The following is a 25,876-nucleotide window of genomic DNA, read 5'->3' on the forward strand; positions in this document are numbered from 1 at the left end:
AATTGTCCTAGTAACGTTAGACCAATCGAAGGCTTTCGATACAGTTAGCCATTCCACGCTATGCCAGAACTGAAGAGATGGTCCGCGGACTACCTGTGTGGTCGGCACTCGTGGTCAAAATTCCAAATAGAAGTAGAATAAAGCAAGTGCTGCCGCATGACGGTGTCCTTTCTGCCTTATATTTCAGCTTTATACACAATATTTCGAAGCCACCCCAACCATGAGAGAGTTTATTTGAGCTTCCCCAACAACAATAATAAATACTGGAGGACATATATATATTTTAACATTAAAATATCAGTGAATTTAATTTCTTGCTTTTAACAAACTGGACAATCAAGTTTTCGAAAGACCTTCCCAACGATCTGGCACTGTGTAGAAATAGCGATCCATGGCATCAATAAAACGTTGCCTATAACGCTCTGGTGATATAACAGTTGGCAATTTTCCCATACCGCCGAGTATACCAGTTTGTTTAACAAATGACTCAACCTTTTTATCAAACGTAAATGTGCGTATGTAGTCTGAAAATTAGTAAAAGAAAAATCAGTTTTTAATAAATTTATTATGTAATTGTACCCACCAATTATGCCCAACACTAGAACATTAGTTTTGTGATCCAAACCTACGAGTAGTGAGTAGTCCATAACTTGATTCTTTTCCAAAAAGGTAGCGTCTCTATTAATCGCATCTTTGAGAACCGACTTGCTGTGTGATAAAATGTATAGTGGCTTAGACCAAGACACTGAAAATAATTTCAATAAATAACATTGTTAAATATTTTCAAACTTTTATATATTATATGCATATTCATATATATATAATTGGCGTACACCCTTTTTGGGTGTTTGGCCGAGCTCCTCCTCCTATTTGTGGTGTGCGTTTTGATGTTGTTCCATAAATGGAGGGACCTACAATTTCAAGCCGACTCCGAACGGCAGATTTTTTTATAAGGAGTTTTTTTCATGGCAGAAATACACTCGGAGGTTTGCCATTGCCTGCCGAGGGGCGACCGCTATTAGAAAAAAACATTTTCTTGATTTTGGTGTTTCACCGAGATTCGAACCTACGTTCTCTCTGTGAATTCAGAATGGTAATCACGCACCAACCCATTCGGCTACGGCGATATTATATCATTAGAATAAGAAATTCAAAATAAAATACTATATTTTTAAGTAAAAACCATAAGAATGCAACCAGTAGTTAAACTTAACTTTATCATTCGTGGTACACGTGAATTTTTTTAAATACTTCGTTGTTTTCAATCGTACTAACTCAATGCAATGGACTCTTATAAAAGCGAAGGGAGCAACAATGGTCAATAAGATATGAAATTAACTTTTGTTAAACCGGTAGCTGAACATGAACACAATCTAATGTATAATGCGTCTGTAAGATTCCTCTATTAACGGCTTCTCCTGCATATCCGTCATTTTATATATTGTATAATAAATGAATTATTTATAAAAAATAGCACTCATTTTTCATTTTTATTATTCAAAATTTTAGTATTTAGTATTCTTAATTTGTCAATTGTCAACTGAAAAGTTAACTTTTGGTTCAATCAACTACGATTTCTAAAATTACGAAAGCTTTCGTTTTACAAAACACGCTTCCGTTCGGATTAATTTGGTTCATGCAGACTGCTTATAATAAAAGGTATTTGATGTGCAGTTTTAACTTACTTTGCACTAAATTTTCATCCAGCAATACTATTTCACCTTGCTGATCGGATGGATCCACTAAGCGGTTCCGTTCAGAGCCTTTCAAGTCGAATTTATTTTTGATATCACAACCGAAAAAGAGATTCTCCATAACAAGCAGTGATTTTTCCACAGAAGAACTGAAATAAGAAACGTGAAAACATATGTATCTAATGGATATTTTTCACTTACTCCTTCTTTTTGATAATAACTTTAAAAACTCCAAATATTTTCGCCAACAGAGTTGGTTGGTTTTGTTGCTGACATTTACTGATATACTCAAAATAATTTGGTGCAAAATTTTCAAAGATGTTGATATCACTTTTTGTCATCTCCTTCAAAACAAAACGGTCATCTGACAAAAAACTCAAGTATATATGTTGAACTTATAACAAGAACAATATATATATATATACCTAATGTTTTACAAAACCTCGAACCAGACTTGCCGCCCCTGGCCTCCCACTGTACACTGCTGCAAAGTGAGCGAGCCAGATAATTACGACATTTCTCAATTTCCGATTGCAATGAAGTCTTATCGTCGCCACGTCGACTGCTATTTGGCTTATTTGTGTCTGTTTGCATACCCACGTCGCTGGGCTTGCGCACCAATTCCATCTCAGGACCACTACGACTTTGGGATACTTTTAACTCTTCGCGTTTTTTGCTCTGCTCAATCTCCTTGTACAGCGATTTATCAATGCTCGGAGGTTTTAACGTTTTAGCCCGCATCAAATCAAATTCTCTTGCAAAATAAATTTTGCATGTAAATTGTGTGCCGTTATCCTGGAATGTTAACTCAATATGTGAAGTGTGCGCTTTTAACTTGTTGCGCTCCTCATCTGCGTTGACATTGTTATTTGAAAATTCTTTTTTGTCATTTTCATCCCCCTCCTGTGAACTGAAATTTGAAAATTTTAACAGTTGGCTTTTACCAGGTCTACTACTTTTATTTTTTTAATTTTAACCCACCTTTCTTGTGATTTCCGCTTCAAATTGGGGCTAGGATTATTTTGATTGGCAGCAGGAGTATTATTTGCATCATCTATATTAGCCACTTGAACTGCTGCTCCTGCGTTGTTAACCATGTAACTATTACTGGCTAAGTTAGCTACAAAGCGCTGATAGTCACTTGATGTCAGGCTGTATGCAATAAGTGAACTTAAGTCTTGATCGTGAACGAGAATCGGGAATGCGCCTAGCGAAAGCGTATAATGTTCTTGTGCTGAAAAGGGCGACTGTAGCAAATTGGATGGTCCCGCAGAAGGCAGAAGCTGTGTAAGTATTTTTTTGATCGATTTTTTGTCTGTACTTGCTGACGTCGTGAGCAATTGATCTACTGACGACTTTTTTTCCATCATTATATGTACATTGTTCTGCGATTCACTCTCAGACTCACCGACGTTATCCTCTGCATTCGAAGACGTGTCATCATGCACCATGGTAGTGGTGATCAAGTGAGACAGTTCTGGTACAACTTGAGGAGCATCTGAATATTCCGGACGTAAATCTTCTGTGCAAATTGTACCTGAATCTGTGTGCGACTGTTTCGCTGCGGCCTTTTGCGCCAACGCAATATCATGTACCCGTGGCCCCCACAAATCAATACTCTCGGCAAGTACACGTTTAGACATAAGGAGAGCATCATTCACGTCGTGAACACTTGATTTTGGATCTGCAAGTAGAGTTTGAACGATTTCGATATGTTGCTTGAAAATAAATTGATCCTTGCTCAGTGCTGTCTTTAGGTTGAGCACTATCGCCAAAGTATCATCCTCGGTAGCCAAATCAGCAATACGCTCATGAATGCGCGTATACACTTCGTGACCCTTCATAGAAAAGTTCTTTATCTCTTCTAAGTATTTGAATTGGTCTGATACTTTTGAAGGTTGTAAACCCAATACCAGTTCAGGCAAGCCAATGTCCCAAACTTCGATAGGCGTGTACTGAAATTTTGCGCCCACACCCCGATAGGTGAAATAGTGCACATAATCACGATGTAGCGAATGCTGACATCGACTTACTTCACTACAGCTTGGAGTTATTCCCGGTGAATTGCTGCCAATAACTTGACGTTTCTTGTAAGCGTGGCCATGGAAACGAAGCTCAAGATATTTAGCGAAAGAAAGGCATTTAGTATTGTCGGAAAGCGGTACGCTAGGCGTCATTTCATTACAAATCGTACACCATGCCGTAAAGTAAATACGATTCGGATCAGTTTTTATATTATCCTCGCTGAGGAAAACCTGTACACAGCCCATGGAATGAACGTAGCTATAAAAAATTAAAGAAAATAAATTATTCAATATCTGAAAATTTTTCGATTAATATTTCATTAAACTAACCGCCGTACATGTCCTAGCATTGGCAAGTTGCAGAGCCTGCACATCGAATTTAAACGACAACAGTAGCGCTGTAAAAACTGCCCAAGCATAATGTCGTGTTGACCATAGAATTTCATATCCAACAAAGTTGGTGGTGCACAAAAAGAAGATGCTGATTTTGGATTGAAATAAAAGCTACAGAACAGAACCGGCAGCCGTTGATGGTTTTCCAAATCGAGAGCGTCCTTATACGAATAATCTTCAGCTACTTTTTGTGGAACTTTGATTAACTCTTTCAACACTTGTTAAACAAAAAAAACAAAGAAACAAATTAAATAGATAATAAAACGTCGATTAAAAACTATAAATGGTTAACTACTTTTTTTCTTCTTGGGGTAGCGTCCTCCACAAGCACGAAACTCAGCCAGCAGCGTTTGTATATCGCGATTATCCCATGGCGTTGTAATTTTAATTTTTAAAAATGGATGTGGCGCTTTTAGCATATTTTCATTAATGGTATTTTTAAGCTGTTCCAAACTTTCGTGACGATCTAAATGCAGGTTGCTCCTATCCGACCATAATTTCGAATAGTACAACTCAGTTGGGAAAAGCGGGCGTAATGAACATTTACGCCCCTGTTCAGTTTCCAAATATGGCAATGGAAAACTGAGAAACGGACTGACAGAGAGTAAAGTGGAGCTGAGTGCAGTGCGAAAGCGGTTGTCGTAGCGTGACTCAACTGCCAATCCAATAACGGATCGGTCGACAGACACCTTATTTGTTGTGATTTCCGCCGAACGTAGTGGATCAGTAAAGTCAGCAACATTTTCTGATACTGAAATTATTTCTTTGCGTTGTAACAGTATTTTTTCCTCCACTTTTCGTTCTATTGCAGGTTTGGCATGTATTATTTGATCATCCTCATCAGATGGCAAATCAACAGGACTGGGCTCTTTGGAATTAAAGATGGGTGGTTTTGGAATGAGAGGATCAGCAAACTCATCCAAGAGAAAGGACATTTCCAAACGCCAGTTATAGCTGAAATTATAAACAATAATATTAATAAACAATTAATATTGTAAAGTTAAGTTCAATCATTGCAAAGGACTCACCGGGCATACACCAAAAACGATGCTACTTTCTTCACCTTAGCAAGTTCTTTATTAGTACCTCCTCTTAGTAAGCAAGTGAAACCACGTGGATTGTTGAGTTTTTCAAAAAACATTAGCGTCTTGTTGCTACCACTGCCATCATTGAAACTTCGTATATAGAAAGCATCACAAGTGCCGAGCTGAGGCCGAGCAATATTCGACTCTATAGAAGTAACGATGTCACATTGGAGTGTTCGAGAAATGCGCTCCATTACTGAAAGTTTTAAATCCAGTACCAAAGTAATGCCTTGTGATCGCAGCATATCCTGAGCAACGCCCGCAACATTCTTATGTACTAAAACCACATTTGGTTTGAAGCTCATAATGCGATCGCAGACACGGCGTAAATACTCTTTTTCTTGTAGCAGCACTGTGGAAATGCTGACAAATTTTCCCTCTATACGTTCGTAAACAATAGGGCACTGCAAAAGAAGAATGCGAGGATGTTCAACCCGCGTTGCCATATCTTTGTGCGCGATATTCTTCGAAAATACAACTCCACCCACAATCGTGCACTCCTGCCGTTTTCCACCCGGTATTTTTTTGATGTTCACATAATTGCGTATGTCCATCAGGTCGTTGGTGCAATATTCTGGTTTGAAATGATTAGCTGCACGACAGCACAACGACATTAACACCTTCGACCAGCGCAGATCTAGTTGAAAGGTGCGTAGCATCTGAGTTAGCAATTGCTCTTCGTAATCACAATAGGACTCCAGGAGTTTAGTTGTAGTTGTTGTGGACCGCATAGAATATTCTAATTCCATGTCCTGCAAAGAATGGAAACTCAAAGAGACATCTAAAGATTTGGGCGGTTGAAGTTCACCACTGCTATCAATCTGCGGACTATTAGATTCAGACATGAAATTGGGACCCTTAATATGCACGTTGGTAATGCACTGTCTGTGAAACAAAAGAATAAACAATATTAAATATGATATAAGTTATTAAGCATGCTTGTTATTACTTATGTAGCTCAATAAATTTGTAATGGAGGCTTTCGTCGAATTCGATTTGGTCGGAATCCGGCACTATGGGCTGTAGAAAACCAGCAGCAAGCATTGCATTTAAAATTGCGACTGCTTGCACCTTATTCGACGATTTGTTATGCGTAATCAAGTATTCAATTAGGTGTGTGCCACAGTCCTGCCCGGGTAGTTGACGTCGCATCTCCTCGTGTAGAGTTATAAGGGAATTCGATTGCTGCAGTATGTTTTTTCGATCGTCAATTGACAAATTGCTGCCTACATGTGTAGCAAAACGTTCTTCTTGATAGCCTACCGATATCTTACGAGCTAAGTTTGCACGTACCGGCAGACTCTCTTTTTTGCTATTTTCATTTTTATCCTCAAGTTTCTGTGTGAGATCTTGCTGCAACGCTTGCAAATCAGCATGCAAATCAACCGCTATGTTTGTAGATTTCAAATAGCTAAGTACTATTTTGGAGCAATAGTTACAAACTTTCAGTTCACCTACAAAGAATTATTACCATTATTATTATTAGCAGTATTATTATTACTATTATTGCACTAACGCACCAGCACACATAATAATTTTTCCAGGCACAACTTGGTTGCAACATTTAGAACAGAAGATCTGCCCACAAAGACGGCAGTGATGCTTTCGTCGAAAGGTGGAGAACCTCTGTGCACAATCATAACATTCTTTTGCCTTTGAATCAGGCATCCAAAATCGGTGCAACTCAGTGTCTCTATAGTTTCGTAAATCCTGTTGTATAACATATGAAAGACATGATTTAGCAATTATTGTATGCTTTAAAAATCTTACACTGTTCTTCGTAGCCATTAAGCTGCTCATACGCTTTAGTACATTGACCATTGTACGTCCTTCACTTGCTTCAGCGGGTAAATCCTGAATACGTTCACCAGGATCACCGTTTAATTCATCTGGAGTACTGCTACTTGTCGGCGTGGAGGAACTTGCTGAAGTATCTTTGTTTGCGGGTGCATTAAACGTGTTTGTTGGCTGAACATTTGTTGTTACTATATTCACATTGGAATTGAAGTTGTCACGTAAAAAGCTAATGCCCGAATTAGGATCGATTTTTCGTTCAGCATAAAATACAGATTTTGAGACTTGTGCCGGTACGGTGCCATCAGCAACACTCGTTGCTACTTCATTAACGGTGTTATAGCTTTGATTGTATACATTTTGAATTTTGTTAACAAAGCGACCGAGTAAGGATTCAGGTTCATCGTCCTCGAAGTCCCTAGCAAATTCAGTAAGCTTAGTAGGTGAATGTAAGTGTTGATTCATTTTACAAACGAAATATTTTCCAATGTTCTTTATAATTTAATTCGTATTTTAAAATGTCACGATCTAAACTGTGGTTACATTCAATTGATCACTTAAAGAGGATTCAGGTGCCAAGGAACTTAGCGCTAAATCACTCCATTTCTGCTCCTATTTCAAACAAAAATCAACAAAATCAATCAAAAATTTTGGGAGATTTAATATTTCATTTAAAGAGTTGATATTAACCCACCTGTTCGCTGAGTGTTAAATGTGAGTCACCGCCATCCGCCTCTGGGTCTGGCAATTTGTCAGCTGGAACAAGTATCTGATCGTAGGGTAAAATCTCCTCGCGCCACTTATTATCAACAATATCCAATAATCGACCTTCGGCTAGTGGCTGAAATAAGAACTCACTGGCAATATATCAAAGTTTTAAAATAAGCGAGACTGATCGCTGGCGAGATGATCGCTGGCGAGATGATCGCTCCTGTAATGAAGTTATCCAATAACAATACCAATAGTAGTGTAGCTAGGGCATTAAAAATAAAACAAAATAATACCTCAGTTGTTGGCGGCCGCCATGGCCGAATGGGTTGGTGCGTGACTACCATTCGGAATTTAGAGAGAGAACGTCGGTTCGAATCTCGATGTAAGATCAAAATTTAAGAAAAAGTTTTTTCTAATAGCCTCCTAATTAGCCTAAAAACCTCCGAGTGTATTTCTGCCATGAAAAAACTCCTCATAACAAAAAAAATCTGCCGTTCGGAGTCGGCTTGAAACTGTAGGTCCCTCCATTTGTAAAACAACATCAAGACGCTCACCACAAATAGGAGGAGGAGCTCGGCCAAACTGCCAAAAAGGGTGTACGCGCCAATTATATATATATATATATATGTTGGTAATAATATCTGGACCCAACCTGTCGAAACAGCATGTTTCCTGGGCCTACCTTTATATGAGCTAGTCGAAGACGACGAAGATTTACACTACAACAACAGCAATACCAGATGTAATCGCTTTGAATACGTCACCGAGATCAAACTTCAAAACAGAGAAAGATTAAGCAAGGCGTACGGTGGTGTTCTTTTTCCCTTGCTGTTCAATTTCTACATCTCGAAGCTCCCCCAACCACCAGCGGGAGTTTCCCTGATCTCATACGCTGACGACTGCACGATAATGGCGTCGGGCAATGACATCGATGGCCTGTGTTCCAAAGTGAACAACTACCTCACCGACCTTTCTCGCTTTTTCACTGCGAGGAATCTCAAACTTTCCCCCACCAAGTCCACGGCGACCCTCTTTACCACCTGGACAAAGGAGGTCAAGCTGTCCCTTAAGGTAAAAGTCGATGATACACCAATTCCGACGGTAAATAACCCCAAAATTTTGGGTGTAACCTTTGACAGCTTGCTCTCCTTCTCTGCGCATACAACCGCAATTGCCACAAAAGTCCAAAATCGCAACAAGGTCCTCAAATCGCTGGCCGACAGCACTTGGGGCAAAGACAAAGAACTGTTGCTTTCGACATTTAAGGCAATTGGCCGGCCGGTTCTTAACTATGCTGCGCCTGTCTGGTCGCCTGGAACTAGTGATTCGCAGTGAACAAAGCTACAGACCTGTCAAAATACCGTCATTCGGACAGCGACCGGGTGCCTCCTGATGTCACCCATCCAACACCTTCATAACGAGGCACAAATGCTCCCAGTTCCTGCTTGGATGTTACCGCAGGTCTCATCACTGCAGACACCTGCTTGAGTCCGAGCCGCCTCCCAGGCACGTAGGGAGACACCTCCTAGACTACGCTGACGAAATCCAGGACAAAACTGACCGTAACCTACTGGACCGGACAGTATTTAGACAGTCAATAAACGACATTCACCGGGAGACCGTTACCACCTTCTTGAACTCCTGTCCTGTGAATGCCGTAATCGGAGTCCAACCACAACCTATTGCAGATGAAGAGCTCCAGCTTCCCCGTGAGACCCGTGTAACACTGGCACAACTACGTTCTGGATACTGTAGCAGGTTAAACTCCTACATATCCAGAATCGACCCCGACATACCAAACACATGTCCGGCATGTGAAGGTACCCCGCACGACACTAACCACCTCTTCACATGCCCCCTTAAACCGACTCATCTAACCCCCCTCTCCCTCTGGACCCAACCCGTCGAAACAGCATGTTTCCTGGGCCTACCCCTAGATGAGCTAGACGAAGACGAACGATGATATGCCTACACTGACAGGGCTAACTATGCTGTTAACAACAACAACAACAATACGTCACCGTGGATCTTGTGGGGCCATTACCCGAATCGAAAAACTTTACATACCCACATCGATAGGGTAACCCGCTGGCCTAGGGCGTTTCCTATTTCGAACATTTCTGGCGAAATGATTGCGAACAATTTGAAATCGGGGTGAATTTTTCGCTTTGGCGTATCTAAGCGCATTACAGTAAACCAAGGTCGTCAATTCGAATCCGTTTTATTCAAAGAGCTAAATTCGTGTCTCGGAGTGAAGCATCTCAGAACTACGACTTACAATCCAAAAGCTAACGGGATAATTTAACGCTGGCATCGTTCCCTGAAGGCTGCATTAAAAGCGAAGTTAACAAGTTTATTTATTTATTTATTATTAAAGTCAAAACATACAACCATAGGTTATTTTTACAATGATTGACCTTAAGAATAGTTTACATAAAAGGATTAACAGTAAAATCAAAATTAAAATTAAAATTACAAATAGTAGTAAAGAAGTATAAGTTGGAGAAAGTATTAAAAGGAAAGTAAGGTAAAAATAGTAGTAGTAGGAGTAGGGATTAATAGGAAGAGATTTAAATAATGTGGATCCATTTGAGTACATTCAGCAATTTTCGGCAAGATAGCGAAGCAATTTATTTTTGAAACACGAACTTTCTTTTATACGTTTAATTTTGTAAGGTAAGGTATTCCAAAGACGGACAGAGAACACAAAGTATTGACGTTCAGTCACCAAACAACTGTATTTCATCGGGACTAAGTTTAACGAACGGCAGGACTTTGAAGGCATAAGTCGATCTTTGAGGTATCTGGGTTTCTGAGTGTTTATGATCTTGTGGAGTAAAACTAAACATTTAAACCTAAGCCAGTCGTAAAAGGATACGGAAGCAATTTTTTTCGCAAATACAGAAATATTGTGATAACGTTTTTTACAGTATACGTATCTTGCAATGTTGTCATACAAAACATTAAGCTTACTACGACACACACTATCACAAGGAGTATATAACTCACAACCATACAGCAACGTTGGCAACAAATACGTTTTAGCTAGTAGCAGTCGAGTGTTTACTGGTGTAAAATATTGAGTTGCCCATAAATTTCGGAGCATACCATAAACTTTGCCTATGACAGTAAAGATGTGGTTGCTCCATGTCAAAGTTCTATTAAATGTAACCCCTAAATTTTTAACATTGTCCACATATTTAATCACAGCGCCATTTAGTTTGACTTGTGTATAGCCATCGAGCTTGATATATTTTTTGTAAATAACGATACATTGGGACTTATCAGGATTGAGAATTAACCCGTTTTCAGAAGCCCACTTGCTTGTGAGGCTCAAGTCAGAATTCATATTACTTATGCAAATATCAATACAGCTAATGGGACAACTAACATATAATTGAACGTCATCAGCATATACATGGACATCACTATATTTAATCACATCGAACAAATCGTTAATGTACAAGACAAATAAAAGAGGGCCAAGGATAGAGCCTTGAGGTACACCTCTGGTTACAGGGAGAAAGTTTGACATGGTATTATCACCACATACGGCTTGTAATCGGTCACTAAGATACGTTTCTATAAGAGTCAAAGCCGATGTTGAAAAGCTAAATAAGTTTTTAAGCTTCAAAATTAAGAGTTTATGGTCTACGGAGTCAAATGCCTTTGAATGGTCAAGTAGAGTTAGAAAAGTCACATGCTTTTTGTCAATGTTGAGCCTTATGTCATCAGACACTTTTAGGAGTGCTGTGGTGCAGCTCCTACTCCGACTGCAATGTGTTCACCAAGGCGTTGTTATTCAGAAACGTGTTTATTTGGCGATGCATAATACGCTCAAGAGCTTTGGATAAGAACGGCAATATTGCAATCGGGCGGTAGTCTCCATTCGCTTTCTTAACAGGTATGATTTTGGCTTTCTTCCAAGAGTTGGGAAAGATTGACGTGGTTAAGACGGTATTCAGAGCATAGGTAAGATATTTTAAGATCTTTGGTAACAGGCATTTTATAAATTTTGGATGAATTCCATCCAGACCGGCTGCATTCGACTTGATGTATGGACTGTACTACCTCACAATCATCGACACATTCGAAACAAAAACTGGACATCACAACGTTAAGATTAGAATTGTAATTGTCATAATAAATATTATTAACAGAGCCGGGCAAGCACACAAAATTCTCATTTAGTACATTTACATTAACATCACATAAATCTAGCATAGGTTGATTTTTGTTCCCAATCCCGATCGCGAGAATTTTGTTCCACGTCTGCTTAGAACCCACAGGAGTCCTAAACTGCTGCTCATAGTATTTAAGTTTACTCAATCTAATTGATTTGTTAACATCTCGTCTGCAAGCCTTAAGGATGTTATAAGTTTCCGAGGTTCTGCAGCTCTTCCATTTGCGATACGCTTTGTTGCGTTTGCAAATCAAGAGTTTAATATGGTTGCTGAACCATGGCCGGTTTTTATCAATTACTGGTTTGTGTACAAGTGGTACGAAGCGGTGTAAGAGCGAGCTAATGTTTTCTTCAATGAAGCTAATTTGCTCATTACTAGATATTAAGTTATGAATACATTCCCAGTCAATTTCCTCCACAGCCCCTTCAAGAAGCTTATAATCTATGCGTAGAAAATCACTGTACGAATAGTATTTAGTGTCATGGGTCAGTTGGAAGTCAAATGTCATGAAAATTAGCAAACCAAAATAAATAAATACTAAATAGCTCATATCTAATAATCTAACATAGTTACATTTGCAACAAATTCAAGTAATTGCCCCTTTAATAGTAGAAAAGTGTAAAATTTTATATGTATATTTCTCTCGTTTACCTTTTTAAAAAAGTCCCAGAGGCACGCACCTTCAATAGGGCATTGTCAAATCTTTCATACTAAATTTCATACAATATTAAAAAAAGAAAAATAGTCAAAACTGGTCAAATACACGACAAGAGTATATATTATTTTAACCATGAGTATATGTATATAAATGTTCCAAAAAAACTTAAATTTTAGTAGGCCCTTGCCACAGTTGGTTTTGTGGCGAAATAATCTAGGTGAACTAAGCTGGCGGAACGGGTGAGGATAACTTTTTTTCCAGAAGCTATATCCAACACCTTACAGATGACGTACGAGCAAAATTAATATGCGACTGTATATATTTACGTATGTGAAAATTTGCCAACACGGGTTTCTATTTTTAATAAATTATTATTTAGAGCGATAATGTTGTAATAGCACAAGCAGTGCTGTAAAAATAGCAAATAACTAAAAACCATAATGTAAACTCACCTGACTATCCATCACTTTTTCCAATGCTATGCGGGACTATCAGTTTCCTGATCAGAGTTCCCTTTACGCTAAATGGGAGCGAATTCGAGATTGATAGCCTCTATGTAAAATAGAAAAATCTTAACTGACTTATAAGCTTTAAAATACTTATTCAATTTTATACAATCAATTCGTTTAAAACAATCGCTCTTGCTAACTTTTTATTAATTTGTTGGCCGTCATCCCACTAATCAGTCTTATCAGCTGATTAGTTCAATGAGGGATGCCGTATTATTCAAACATTGTCAGTCAGTGTAATATATACACAGTGCAAGGCGAAATACGTACTGGAGATGGCGTCTTCCCAAAACAGGTACTTTATTTTTCGCAATTTTGCCAAGCCTGACATCAGGTCCCTTACCAATGCAAAACAAGCAAAATGGGGAGAAATTACATGTTTGTGCACATAGAGATTATAAAATAATCCCAGATTATTACCATACTTTTTTACATACAACCCTGATGGAAAAGGTGTACGTCGATAAGCCAGCAACATTTCAAGAGCTAAAGGATGAGATAATTCGGCACATTAACGGCATATAACTTCAAGTATGCCTGAGCGTCGTCGAAAATTTGGACCATCAGATGGAGGTGTGCCGCCGGCGGCCATTTGGCCGATATTTTATTCCATACGTAATTGAGCCATACCAATATTATTATAATAAAGAGAAATGGCAATAATTTCCAAAAAAAAATTGTATTTTATTCAAAATCAACGCCGGCCCTTGAAACTTTAGAACAAACATATTTTCATTGATGCCAAATAACAGTCAATTGTTCGTTTAATAACAATTGTCAAATTTGACAGAATGCGATGGCAATATTTTACGTGAGGGCTTTGTTATGTTACGTTATCGTTATTTTGAAAATCTCATGTAAACCAGTACGTTATGCTCCCGCTTTTGATTGTTTGGAAGTATTGTTTGATTTATACATTGAAGAGGAAAGAAGAGATTCTACATGAACCCTATTTAGCAAAGAAGCAAATGCACAGTTGGGAACAGAAAAAAATTAGTTAAGGTGTTGCAAATGTGAAACCAATTAATTTCAATCATACAAAATGACAACGCATTGCTTCACAGATGTTGGCAATATTAGATTTTAAATATTACATGACATGAACTGCAAACTTCATGCTGTCACTGTCTCGATTGGCAATTTCATAGAAATTGAACATCGAAAAGCATCAAAAATTTAGTGCCGAGACGTTAGTTAGTCACTTTTACTATTTGACAGCATCAGCTACTAAAAAAAGAAACAAACCTATTGGTTTCTGCTTCTATTATTACCGCTGCTTTTTGAGTGCATTCCAATAAATGTTCGATTGATATTAAACTTTAAAATAAATACTAATAATTAGTCAGTTTTTAAAAGGTAAGTGGCATATAAACAATTTAAGTTTTTCATTTGATAGCTATCACAAAATGACAATTGCGTAACATCACATATCAAGTATTCTTTCGCACATTTATATCGATTTCCGGGTTTTAAACAATTATGACTGATGTAACGCAAAGACTTTAAGTGAAATCTTTTATAAGTTTAGGTATGATGAAATATATATCCATAAAACAGCCACTTTCATGCCTTTGTGTTTTTGTGATTCTCAGCGCTGAATTGGCGGTGTCGTGCAACCACTGCATCCACAATTAAAGACAGTATTACACAAATTGTGGTTTTGAAACAAATTATATCGGAATGTTATCTCACGTCTTACGGGCGCGTCCAGTGGCACAAGTTGTAAAACATGCAGGTCTTAATTTTGGGGCAGGCACGAATGCACTTAGTTTTGGAAGCACTATTCGCGCTAAGCCTGACTGGATGCCGCGACGTACTAAAGTAATGGTTGCACCGTATATTATTCAGCAGCACGAGCACAAATTTAATGAGGGGAAACAGTATCATGGATTTGAATGTATACGAGTGGAATGTGTGCCAGAATTTGGTATCATGTCATATACGTTTAGGCACATTGGAAGCGGTACGGAACTGTGGTACTTAGATCGCAAGGATTCAAATAATGTGTTCTCAGTAAATTTTCGCACAACTCCCTTTGATTCGACTGGATTGCCGCATATTCTGGAACACAGTGTATTATGCGGGTCGAAAAAATATCCCGTGCGAGATCCGTTTTTCAAAATGCTGAATCGATCCGTGGCCACTTTTATGAACGCTATGACCGGTCCAGACTACACAATGTACCCCTTCTCTACTATGAACGAAACAGATTTCAGGAACTTACAAAAAATTTACTTGGATGCAGTATTCAGGTGAGGTTACTGTGTTTGCCGTTTCAATGCTTTGATAAACTGCTTCCTCTAATTTTGTAGACCGAATTTGGAATACATGGATTTTCTGCAAGAGGGTTGGCGATTGGAGCACTCGAATGTGCATGATAAATCTTCAGAGTACGTATTAAAAGGAGTCGTTTATAATGAGATGAAAGGCGCATTCTCTGAGAATGGTTCATTATTCTCCCAAAACCTGCTTAACAATTTGTTACCGTACCACACGTATGGATTTGTATCCGGCGGTAATCCACTCGAGATACCAAAACTAACACATAAAAATTTGGTGGATTTTCACACAAAATATTATCATCCAAGCAATGCTCGTATGTACACTTACGGAAATTTCGATCTACAAAAGACACTAGACTATGTAAACAGTGAATACCTGAGCCAATACAATGCCATAGATAACTCCTATAGCCGCATACCAAGCCAGCCACGTTGGGATAAACCGCGTAATGTTCATATTTCTAGCCGTTTTGATAACATGGGAGCACCATTCGAAAAACAAAATCAAATAGCCATTGCTTTGCTAATGTCAGATGTAACAGATACACAAGAAACATTCGTGCTGCACGTGCTGTCAGAATTGCTAGTACGTGGACCTAACTCATCTTTCTATAAGAGTCTCATCGAACCCAACTTCTCTGGTGGCTACAATCAGGCGACGGGTTATGATCCTCAAATAAAAGACACGTTCTTCTGCGTCGGCTTGCAAGATTTGCGTGTAGAGGATTTTGCACGTGTTCAAGAACTTTTTGATGTAACTATAAAAGGGGTTATTGCCGATGGATTTGAACCTAGTCACGTGGAAAGCGTGCTGCACAATATTGAGTTACTACTTAAACATCAGAGTCCACAATTTGGCATGGGTCTGCTATTTAACTCCACGCCATTGTGGAATCACGAAGGCGATGTAGTATCCAGTTTACGGGTATCCAGTATGGTTGCTAATTTCCGCAAGAATCTAGCGAAAGATCAGAAATATTTGCAACGTAAGGTGGAACAGTATTTTGCAAACAATTCACATCGCCTCACATTAACTATGTCGCCTGACGATCATTACGAAGACAACTTTAAAACCGCTGAACTAGATTTATTGAAGCAGAAAATTATGGCTCTCGATGATACAAAACGCAAAGAAGTCTATGAAAATGGTATAAAACTGGAAAAAGCACAAAAGGTCACACCAAATTTGGAACTTTTACCTTGTTTGAATTTAGCGGATGTGCAAGAAATGCCTAAAATGCCATCTATTGAAGTTCTTCGTATACGTAATGTGCCGACACAGGTTTGTCACGTTCATACAAACGATATTTCGTACTTAAAATTGCATTTTAATGGAGACAACTTAAATGACGAAGAAGTTATGTTGTTGCCACTTTTTTGTAATGTCATTAACGATATGGGTACGAGCAACTATAGCTTCAGAGAATTCGACAAGCTTGTGTTGTCGAAGACTGCTGGTATTGATTTTAAACTGCATTTCGCGGAGAATATTTACGATAGCAAATCGTACTTATTGGGAGTTTATATGACTACACATGCGCTAGATAATAATGTGGGCGACATGTTTGAGTTTACTACTGAATTACTCACAAAGTTTAAACTAGAGGACACTGAGCGTCTGAGTATGCTAATTGATAATTACGTATCCAATATCTCAGTGGGCATTGCGAGCTCAGGCCACTTGTACGCCATGCAGAGTTGCGCTGGCTTGGTAACAAATGCTGCGAAACTAAAGTCCCACCTTGCAGGAGTAGAGCATATTGAATTCATGAAGAATTATGTAAGACAAAACAAGACTGAAGATATCAGAGAAAAGCTGAAGATGTTGGGCCAGAAATTATTTTTGAAAAATGTTATGCGCTGCGCCCTGAATACTTCCGAAGAGTTCTACCCCTCACTGACAAAACACTACGAACTATTTCTTGGAAATATGCCAGTCGATTCAATATCAAAGAAATGTGACGAGCACAGCATCAGTATGCTCGAACCAAGTCAACAGCACTTTGTCATGAACATCCCAGTTAATTATTGCGCCAAGGCATTCTTTGCCGTACCATACACACATCGTGATCATCCAACCCTGCGTGTGCTAGCTAAATTAATTTCCGCCAAATATCTGTTACCAGTAGTACGCGAACAGAATGGTGCCTATGGAGCGGGAGCCAAGATTGGATCGGACGGAATATTTAGTTTTTTCAGCTACCGTGATCCAAATTCAACTAAAACACTACAGGCATTCAACAATACATACCAGTGGCTGCAGGAACACAACACGGAAATAACTGAGCAAGCTTTGTTTGAAGCCAAATTGGGTGTATTGCAGCAATTGGATGCACCTATTGCACCCGGAAATGTTGGCATTGACTTTTTCCTTTACGGCGTTTCTCAGGAAATGTTCTCTAAGTATCGTGCACGAATGCTCTCCACGTCATTAGATGAATTGAAATCAGTGGTTGAACGTTACTTTAAGAATGAGCCTGCACATTTTGGTTATTGTCTGCTTGGGCCTGAAAACAAGGAGTTGGAAGCGGAGACGAATATGAAATGGAAAGTCATTTCCTAAATGGATATTAGACAATTGGTTGACGAAACATAGCGTTTATACGCATAGCGTAAGCGCAGGTTACCTTATAAAAATTTTAAACATACATTCGTATATATGTAAACGCACAGGTCACGAACATTTTTTTTTAGTAGTACTTGTCTGTCTAAAAAGGGCTTTTAGTTTTTGTTTCCTCTTTTCTTGGTGCGATAATGTTGTATTTTTGAATGTGAAATTCATGACTAATGAGTATCCTGTTTGCAATACTATACTTAGCGACTATGAGCGAATTAAATTTATTCCTTAATTATTTTATTTATTAAATAAATTACTACGACAACTGTTATGTCGCTATACTATTAATTAACTCCTAAAGAAAGGAAATTCTGTATATATTAATTTCACAAACTGTTGATATTTAAGGTAATTTATGGCTTGTTAACAAATAGAAATGGAGTTCTTTAAAATATCTTCACGAGGAAGTTGAATAATAATAAAAATTCGGAAATCATCATTTATGAGTTTTGGTGAACATTTTTTAATTGTCGCATCGGGGAACTGCACCTTTTCAAGTTCATAATGAGAAAATGCAAAATAAAAAAGAAAGTATAAAATTATATCGGGAATATATGTATTGTATAAGCTGATATTGATAAATGTAATAGTGAATAGAGAATGTGCAAATTGAAAATGAGAAAAAATTATTTCAAAATAATACTGTACTATATCAAATTGTGAGACTCGGGCAGGTTCTTTAACTAACTTCCGATTGAATTTCATTGAAATTTCCTAGCAATAGAATTACAGAAAATGCCCGAATAAGTTTTTTCTTTCATTTAAAAAATAAAGTAAAAACTAAGCAAAGGATTCCTGGCTCCCCAAACCATGATGCTTCCACCGCCGTGTTTAATCGTCTTTTTTGTGAACCTATGATTAAGCGCTTGATTTTTTGAACAACGTACTATAGTGTTCCCATCTGGTCCCATCCTATTTATTTTGGTTTCGTCGGTCCAAAGTACGTTTTTCCAAAACTGAATAGATTTGTCTTTGTGGGCCTTTGCAAAGGCAAGTCGGTGTTTGATATGTCTTTTTGAGAAGAGTTGTTTTTTTTTTTTTTTCTTATGCTGCCAAACAGCTAGGCTTCTTTAAGTCGCCTTCCTACAAGCTTTCTGGACACCTGTTGACCAGATTCTTGGTTTATTTCAAGCATTTTTTGTCGTGCCGCTCTTGCGTGTTATAGCGCTATCCACTTAACATCAGTTTTTCGCGGTTTTGGTTTTCTTTCCGTTTTTTTGCATTAGAGCATTATAAACCATTTTCCGAGACACATTATCATTTCAGCTATTTCTGCATAGCTTTTTCAGTTTGGCCTCATACGGTATATAAGAGCTCTTTTCTCCGGCGTGCAATGTTTTCCACGTCCCATTTTTAGTAATTACTTTAAAAATATACTAAAAATCGCTGAAACAATATTAAAGTTTTACTCTCAGCTGCACATGTTAAAATGTGCTATTTTTGTGTCCACTTCAAAACAGCAATAAGCATAAATAAAATAGAACGGTAAATTCCTCGCATAAATGTAAGCTTAATAACGGTAATAAATGTAAACAAACAAATTTATTTGATCAAAGCAGAGTTCGTACTAAAAACTTATATATATACCTATATATAATTGGCGCGTTCACCCTTTTTGGGTGTTTGTTCGAGCACCTCCTCCTATTTGTGGTGTGCGTCTTGATGTTGTTTCACAAATGGAGGGACCTACAGTTTCAAGCTGACTCTGAACGGCAGATATTTTTATGAGGAGGGGCGACCGCTATTAGAAAACACGTTTTCTTCATTTTGGTGTTTCACCGACATTCGTTCTCTGAAATTCCGAATAGTAGTCATTACCAACCATTCGGCCACGGCGGCCTCTGTTTATAAACATATATACATGTACTTAATAACCAAGGCGAGTTGAGTACTATAGTTAGCGTCTTCCCAAAACAGTTACTTTGTTTTTCGCGATTTTGACTTTCGCGACTTTTTTGATGTGAATTTGTGCCATATTTTACCTTTCAAGGTTGAGCTTGTAAAACTAAGTCGAAATTAATTTTTGTTTGTTCAGACACGTAATAAATAAATACATTTAGAAAATACCGTTTTCTATTTTTTTATTCTTTCATTAGAAGAAAAGTTATAGTCCTGAGAACTTTGATTTTTCGAGTGTGCCAATACTTTTTTGGCTCACTGTACGTTCATATATGCATTAATTTCCAATAAGTCCACAAAATTAATCTACCCGTTCACATATGGCAGATTACCTGCAAAGTGAAAGTTTTTCTTAATAGAAATTATTTTGGTGGAATACATATTCCGGTTTTTTTGGTTTGTTTTGTAATTATTAACGATATGAAGAAAAGACAAGAAGAAGGAATAGTTAATTTAATTGCTCAATTGCCTGCTAATAATAAACAGTTGGAGGAAATCCGTAAACGACGTTTACTGAGGTTGCAAAAAATTATGGCAGCAATACGCATACGAAATTCGATATTACATACATTTTACCATAAGCATGTGCTTTTTCTGTAACATGAATGCATAAGTAATAATATCTCACAAAAATGGTATTAAAGTTATGTATACAAACTTCTTTTCTCTGCCGGCGTCTATTTCATTTAGTTTTTTATTTTGATGTTTCTCCTTACATTCGTAATAATAATTATCGATAACACAGGGTTGTATGTCAAAAGATATGGCTTTATCTAGGATTATTTTATAATCTCAGAATTTGGGGGAGAAATTTTGTATGGGTAATATCGCTTTTTAATTACGGATTGGGAGTTAAGCACGAAAAAGTAGATCATCTACTTAAATGTGAACGTATTATTACTCTTCCTTTTCACATACAAGTAATTTCCCTTCCTTTGTTTGTATATTCAAAAGCGAGGTATTGTAATCTATCATTCTTGGTAACGATCAACCTTGTTTTAAAGGTCTGGTCTTGGTAACACCTGTCAAATGGGCGTGCAGAATTCTGCTGCCGAGTTCCTGGTGACGTGGTAGCCGAAGTTACTCTCACAATTTTTCTTCGGCTGACCAAACCTGGTAATATATTATCCTTGAACCTGCACGGTTGATCCCAGAATGATGTTGGAGATGTAATAAAAGAAATATCCAAAATCATTGCGAATTAAATGCCCTTCAAAAATCAGAGCCACGCTTTAGCAGGTCATTTCCTGAATAGATTACTATTCTTTAAATATTTAGCTAACTAACCAAAACGACTCCATAATGTAAATACTGCTACGAAATTGTTACGTTTTTCTCCAATTAGTCGTCTTTCTATAATTCCTCACAAACTATTTGCAACACAATGTGCTTGCTTTATTGAATTTCAATTTTTAATCACTTTACTTAACGCTCGCACGCTCAACTTGAGACGTTTAAGTATATTTTAAGTGGGAGTTTACGCAGAAGAAAGATGCGCTCATCTTAACCTTGAACTCAATTATAACAACAGACGCATAGCTGTGCTTACTAATGGCTAGGTTGTTCAGATTTTAGTGCTAAATCTCCTCATAATAATAACAATCGTCTTTCGTTTAGTATGACAACATAAAATGTATTTTGAAACTTATTTTACAGTGATTTTTAACAACAAAACTACCTTTTGTGGTAAATTTCCCCAGTTAAAAAAAACTAGGGTCTGTCAGACTCACGCACGGTAGAAGTGAAACTTCTAAGTTGGTTGTTCCATGCATGGGAGCCCCGGTTTAGATCTCTCCCCCCTCTCTCGTGTTAAATTCAGGTTTTCATTTTTTTTTCTATATCACTCCACATAAATTTGTACTATTTATTTTTGTCCTTATTAGCTTCAAATTTGACACTTGGGTGCAGTGTTGCACTTGACGCTGACATTTCTTTGCACTTCCAATGGTATTTTTTGCCTACTTTTGGCGCGTTAATCAATTTGCTTTGATCACCGAAACGGTTGAAATGTCATTTTACAACTTTCTACTTCAACTATCGTCACTCGTTTGGCAAACGCACTCATTGTATCGCTTCGTCTCCTCCATACCTACCATCTATTTACTTCACAGCAGTTTCTTATTGCTTTCCCGCTTACACACATTCAATCGGCGCTTTATCTGATACTCACACACAGCACTCATTTGCACGGGCTATGGCTATCTATAATACCCGTTGTCGGTTGTCGATTGTCGGTTGCCTGCATGTCGCCAGTCTACTTCAATGCTTACTTGTGTGCTATATAATAGGACTATGAATAAGTTCGTGCGGTTTTTTTTCGAAATTTGAAACTTTATTGACGTAAAATGGTTACAAATTTAATATTCAAAATATTGTCCATCGCTTACTACTACTTTTTCCCATCTTTCTGGCAATTCACGGATTCCCTTTGTGAAAAATTCGGTCGGTTTTGCCGCAATCCACGGATCGATCCATTTTTTGACTTCATCGTAATTACGGAAGTGCTGGTCAGCCAGGCCATGTTGCATCGATCGGAAGAGATAGTAATCGGATGGCGCAAGGTCTGGACTATACGGCGGGTGGGGTAGGACATCCCATTTGAGCGTTTCTAAGTATGTTTTGACCACTTGTGCAACATGTGGCCGAGCATTGTCATGTTGCAAAATAACTTTGTCGTGTCTATCGGCGTATTGCGGCCGTTTTTCTCGCAGTGCTCGGCTCAAACGCATCAATTGTCGTCGGTAGACATCCCCCGTAATCGTTTCATTCGGTTTCAGTAGCTCATAATACACAACACCCAGCTGGTCCCACCAGATACACAGCATAACCTTCAGGCCATGAATATTCTGCGCCGACGTCGATGTTGAAGCATGGCCAGGGTATCCATACGTTGCCCGACGTTTTGGATTGTCGTAATGGACCCACTTTTCATCGCCAGTCACAATTCGATGCAAAAAACCCTTTCTTTTGTGCCGTTGAAGCAGTTGTTCGCATGCCATAAAACGGCGTTCAACGTCTCTTGGCTTCAATTCATACGGCACCCAATGGCCTACCTTTCGGATCATTCCCATGGCTTTTAAACGTTTGGAAATGGTTGATTGATCAACTCCCAAAGTTTTTGCAACCTCTTCTTGCGTTTGAGCCGGATCTTGATCGAGCAATTCCTCCAATTCGGTATCCATGAACTTTGGCGGCGCACCCTCGCGTTCTTCGTCTTCCAAGCCAAAATCACCACTTTTAAAGCGTGCAAACCACTTCTGGCACGTTCGCTCAGATAGAGCATGCTCACCATAAACTTCCACCAAGATACGATGACTTTCGGCTGCTTTTTTCTTCATATTAAAATAATGAAGAAGAATTCCCCGCAAAAACACATTATTTGGCACGAAATTCGACATTTTCAAGTGTGGTAAAAATATTGTTGTTTACGCTTCAAATAAAAAACTTATACTGACGTGTGTGCCTTACGACAGTAGCTCTCCAATGAATGTTTGGAAATGTGGATCGATGGAATAATAATCAAGTTACGCCATCTGTTGTAAAACCGTAACGAACTTATTCATAGTCCTATTACATTTCAGTTCAGAGCGAATAGGCGAGAGTGGGAAGGAGCAGCTGCTCCTTGGCCCCGTCCATTTGACGGATTTCGGTAACGCTCCGAACTTACCGTTTCACTCGCCTATTTTCAATCTGCCTTGGGGCCCCCGACGCGCCTAAAGAAGTTTCACTTCAAAAACCTTTGATTGATTAGTTCAGTTATGATACTTTCCTCAAAACATGTCATCACTTTTTTACTAACAAGAGTTGGCTGTTTTGATGAACTTTGACTAGGGGCGTATGTAATTAAAAGAAGTGTGCTTTGTTTGATTGTTTAGTCAGCTCTTTTCTTCCTGGCAAATTTTTAACAGTACGTTCGCAGACGCCAGAGCCCAAGGCAAATGGAATACTGCAGGAGGCGTCTGACGTTAGGCACCAATACAAGTCAAAACAAAAGAACAAAACAAACAAAAGGAGCAGAAATTATATGTTTGTGAAAATTTAGTGAATGAATTGGAAATATTGTGACATTTAAACTAAACAAACTATTGAAAACAAAGTGTCGCATGCCATTTTTTTCATTAAACTAATGTTTACGCTAGAGGCGCTAATATGCCAATTTTTCTCAACGATAACAAAAAATCTAAATTAAGATTTAAGAAATCATTGTCGACCTCCGAATTATCCTATGCTCAGTTGTATATTCTTGACACGGATCAAAAAACTGATATTAGACCACAAGACCATTCAAATTGCGATAACTTTTTGCTCAAAGAAATCGATTAACCCTAATCCCAAGTCAAGGCATGTTGGCACCATAATCCCATGTCGACGGGTCGTTCGCGTCCGCCGCTTATTTCTTTCTACTATATAACACCATCAGAAAATTAGAAAAAATTCATAAGGTATCTTCTAAGCTTTAACAACATTTTATCATAAATGAAATATGCACCGTGCAGTAGTTTCATAAAAAATACATGATTTCTCAACGAATTGGCCGGACACGAACGACCAATCGACATGGGATATACTTTCGAATATAGCCCCATTGATCTTCTTTGCCAATAATTTGGAACGAAGTATGGTTCCTGGAACTGCTTTACTATGCTTAGATCGGTTATTATTATTCACTAAAAAGCGGCCGCCGTAGCCGAATTGGTAGGTGCGTGACTACCATTCGGAATTCACAGAGAGAACATAGATTCGAATCTCGGTGAAACACCAAAAATAAGAAAAACATTTTTCTAATAGCGGTCGCCCCTCGGCAGGCAATGGTAATTTTTGCAATGAAAAAGCTCCTCATAAAAATATCTGCCGATCGGAGTCGGCTTGAAACTGTAGGTCCCTCCATTTGTGAAACAACATCAAGACGCGCACCACAAATAGGAGGAGGAGCTCGGCCAAACACCCAAAAAGGGTGCACGCGCCAATTATATATATACAGGTATCCCTTGTATAACGCGGTCTTATACAACGCGGTTTCGATATAACGCGATTTGCAAAAATTAGATTTCAGTACAACGCGAAATTTAGGCTTATATAATGCGAAGGGGAAAATACATAATTATAAAGTTTGGTAACACTAATTTGCGTACCACATATTTATAATATGTAATGTATTTTTAATGTAAACCGGGAATTACCCTTTTTTGCCTTAGATAGATAGAATAGATATTAATCTAGCACCTTATTACGAAATTGAAAAGGAGCTTAAAAAAACCACCCACCAAAAACTGATAACAGATTTTGCAATTATAAAACCAGTAGAAGAACCACAAGGTCCCACAACTAGTTTCTTATCCAATAGCGAAAACTATGTTAAAGAAATATCTTCTGATGAAGCTATTGCTCCCTCAAAACGCCCACGCGCAAAGATCTTTGAAGACAGTGAAACAGATTAATTACCATATGAAGTTTGAAGAATAACAATAAAGTTTTTAATAAACCTTTAATTTGTTTTAGTTTGTTTTTAAATTTTTTAATGTGCACATAATTATTTAAATTTTGTTTTTTGAATTTTGAAATATGTATGTACATATGTATTATTATTCATATCTTGTGTTTTTAATTGTATAAGAAAAAAAACATATTGGGACATAACCCCCAAATTTATATGAAAACTATGTTTTAGATAACGCGGAACTACATAACGCGCAATTCTTCTGGAACGTAACTATCGCGTTATACGAGGGATACCTGTATATATATATATGCATAAATGAATTAAGTCAATTGGATGCTTGAATTTCAATATGGTGCAATTCTTGAAAATAATTCGACGGACCGGGAAATTTTGTGTGCAAAAAATTAGCACTGTTCGATAATTAATACTGAAAAGGTTTATATGTTGCCCAGAGAAGAAAAGCATTATTATAGAAAATTTCCAATTATTGTAGCGTTCGAAGTCAGACATCGGCAAGTGTTGGTGTTTTCCCAAAAGAGAATATCTTTACGCGTGACAGCTGTGTGTAGCATAGAGTAGAATACAG

At 38.0% G+C, this 25,876-nt stretch overlaps 3 protein-coding genes across 3 annotated transcripts; 1 reads left to right on the top strand and 2 right to left on the bottom strand.

The window, feature by feature from the left end:
* Positions 1–277: 277 nt before the first annotated feature.
* LOC128867710 (putative 1-phosphatidylinositol 3-phosphate 5-kinase) lies at positions 278–7,455 on the bottom strand. Its single transcript, XM_054109160.1, has 12 exons — positions 6,967–7,455; positions 6,717–6,906; positions 6,146–6,650; positions 5,140–6,081; positions 4,407–5,065; positions 4,049–4,328; positions 2,676–3,977; positions 2,120–2,604; positions 1,896–2,058; positions 1,686–1,843; positions 584–745; positions 278–524 (listed from the first exon to the last, which is right to left on the bottom strand). The coding sequence occupies exons 1-12, from the start codon at positions 7,453–7,455 to the stop codon at positions 337–339; spliced, it is 5,523 nt and encodes a 1,840-aa protein (XP_053965135.1). The 3' UTR covers positions 278–336.
* A 56-nt stretch (positions 7,456–7,511) lies between these two features.
* On the bottom strand, positions 7,512–13,234 carry LOC128867713 (anaphase-promoting complex subunit 13). Its single transcript, XM_054109164.1, has 3 exons — positions 12,996–13,234; positions 7,685–7,831; positions 7,512–7,602 (listed from the first exon to the last, which is right to left on the bottom strand). Exons 1-3 carry the CDS (start codon positions 13,005–13,007, stop codon positions 7,519–7,521), a joined length of 243 nt encoding a protein of 80 aa, XP_053965139.1. The 5' UTR covers positions 13,008–13,234; the 3' UTR covers positions 7,512–7,518.
* A 1,034-nt stretch (positions 13,235–14,268) lies between these two features.
* On the top strand, positions 14,269–18,394 carry LOC128867711 (presequence protease, mitochondrial). The gene is made up of 3 exons (XM_054109162.1): positions 14,269–14,408; positions 14,645–15,304; positions 15,365–18,394. Exons 2-3 carry the CDS (start codon positions 14,733–14,735, stop codon positions 17,895–17,897), a joined length of 3,105 nt encoding a protein of 1,034 aa, XP_053965137.1. The 5' UTR covers positions 14,269–14,408; positions 14,645–14,732; the 3' UTR covers positions 17,898–18,394.
* The last annotated feature ends 7,482 nt before the right edge of the window (positions 18,395–25,876 follow it).

The sequence above is a fragment of the Anastrepha ludens genome, chromosome 6 (assembly GCF_028408465.1).
Source record: "Anastrepha ludens isolate Willacy chromosome 6, idAnaLude1.1, whole genome shotgun sequence".
In the NCBI taxonomy this organism is placed as follows: Eukaryota; Metazoa; Arthropoda; class Insecta; order Diptera; family Tephritidae; genus Anastrepha; species Anastrepha ludens.

What these genes read in the sequence shown, in the direction of transcription:
- LOC128867713 (XM_054109164.1), bottom strand. An exon ending in ATTTAACACTCAGCGAACAG is followed by an intron (nt 7,603 to 7,684) that starts GTGGGTTAATAT and finishes TGTTTGAAATAG; the next exon opens with GAGCAGAAATGGAGTGATTT.
- LOC128867711 (XM_054109162.1), top strand. Translation starts at nt 14,733, where the DNA reads ATGTTATCTCACGTCTTACGGGCGCGTCCAGTGGCACAAGTTGTAAAA. An exon ending in TACTTGGATGCAGTATTCAG is followed by an intron (nt 15,305 to 15,364) that starts GTGAGGTTACTG and finishes CTAATTTTGTAG; the next exon opens with ACCGAATTTGGAATACATGG.
- LOC128867710 (XM_054109160.1), bottom strand. Translation starts at nt 7,455, where the DNA reads ATGAATCAACACTTACATTCACCTACTAAGCTTACTGAATTTGCTAGG. An exon ending in TAATGGCTACGAAGAACAGT is followed by an intron (nt 6,907 to 6,966) that starts GTAAGATTTTTA and finishes GTTATACAACAG; the next exon opens with GATTTACGAAACTATAGAGA. An exon ending in GAGGTTTTGTAAAACATTAG is followed by an intron (nt 2,059 to 2,119) that starts GTATATATATAT and finishes GTTTTTTGTCAG; the next exon opens with ATGACCGTTTTGTTTTGAAG.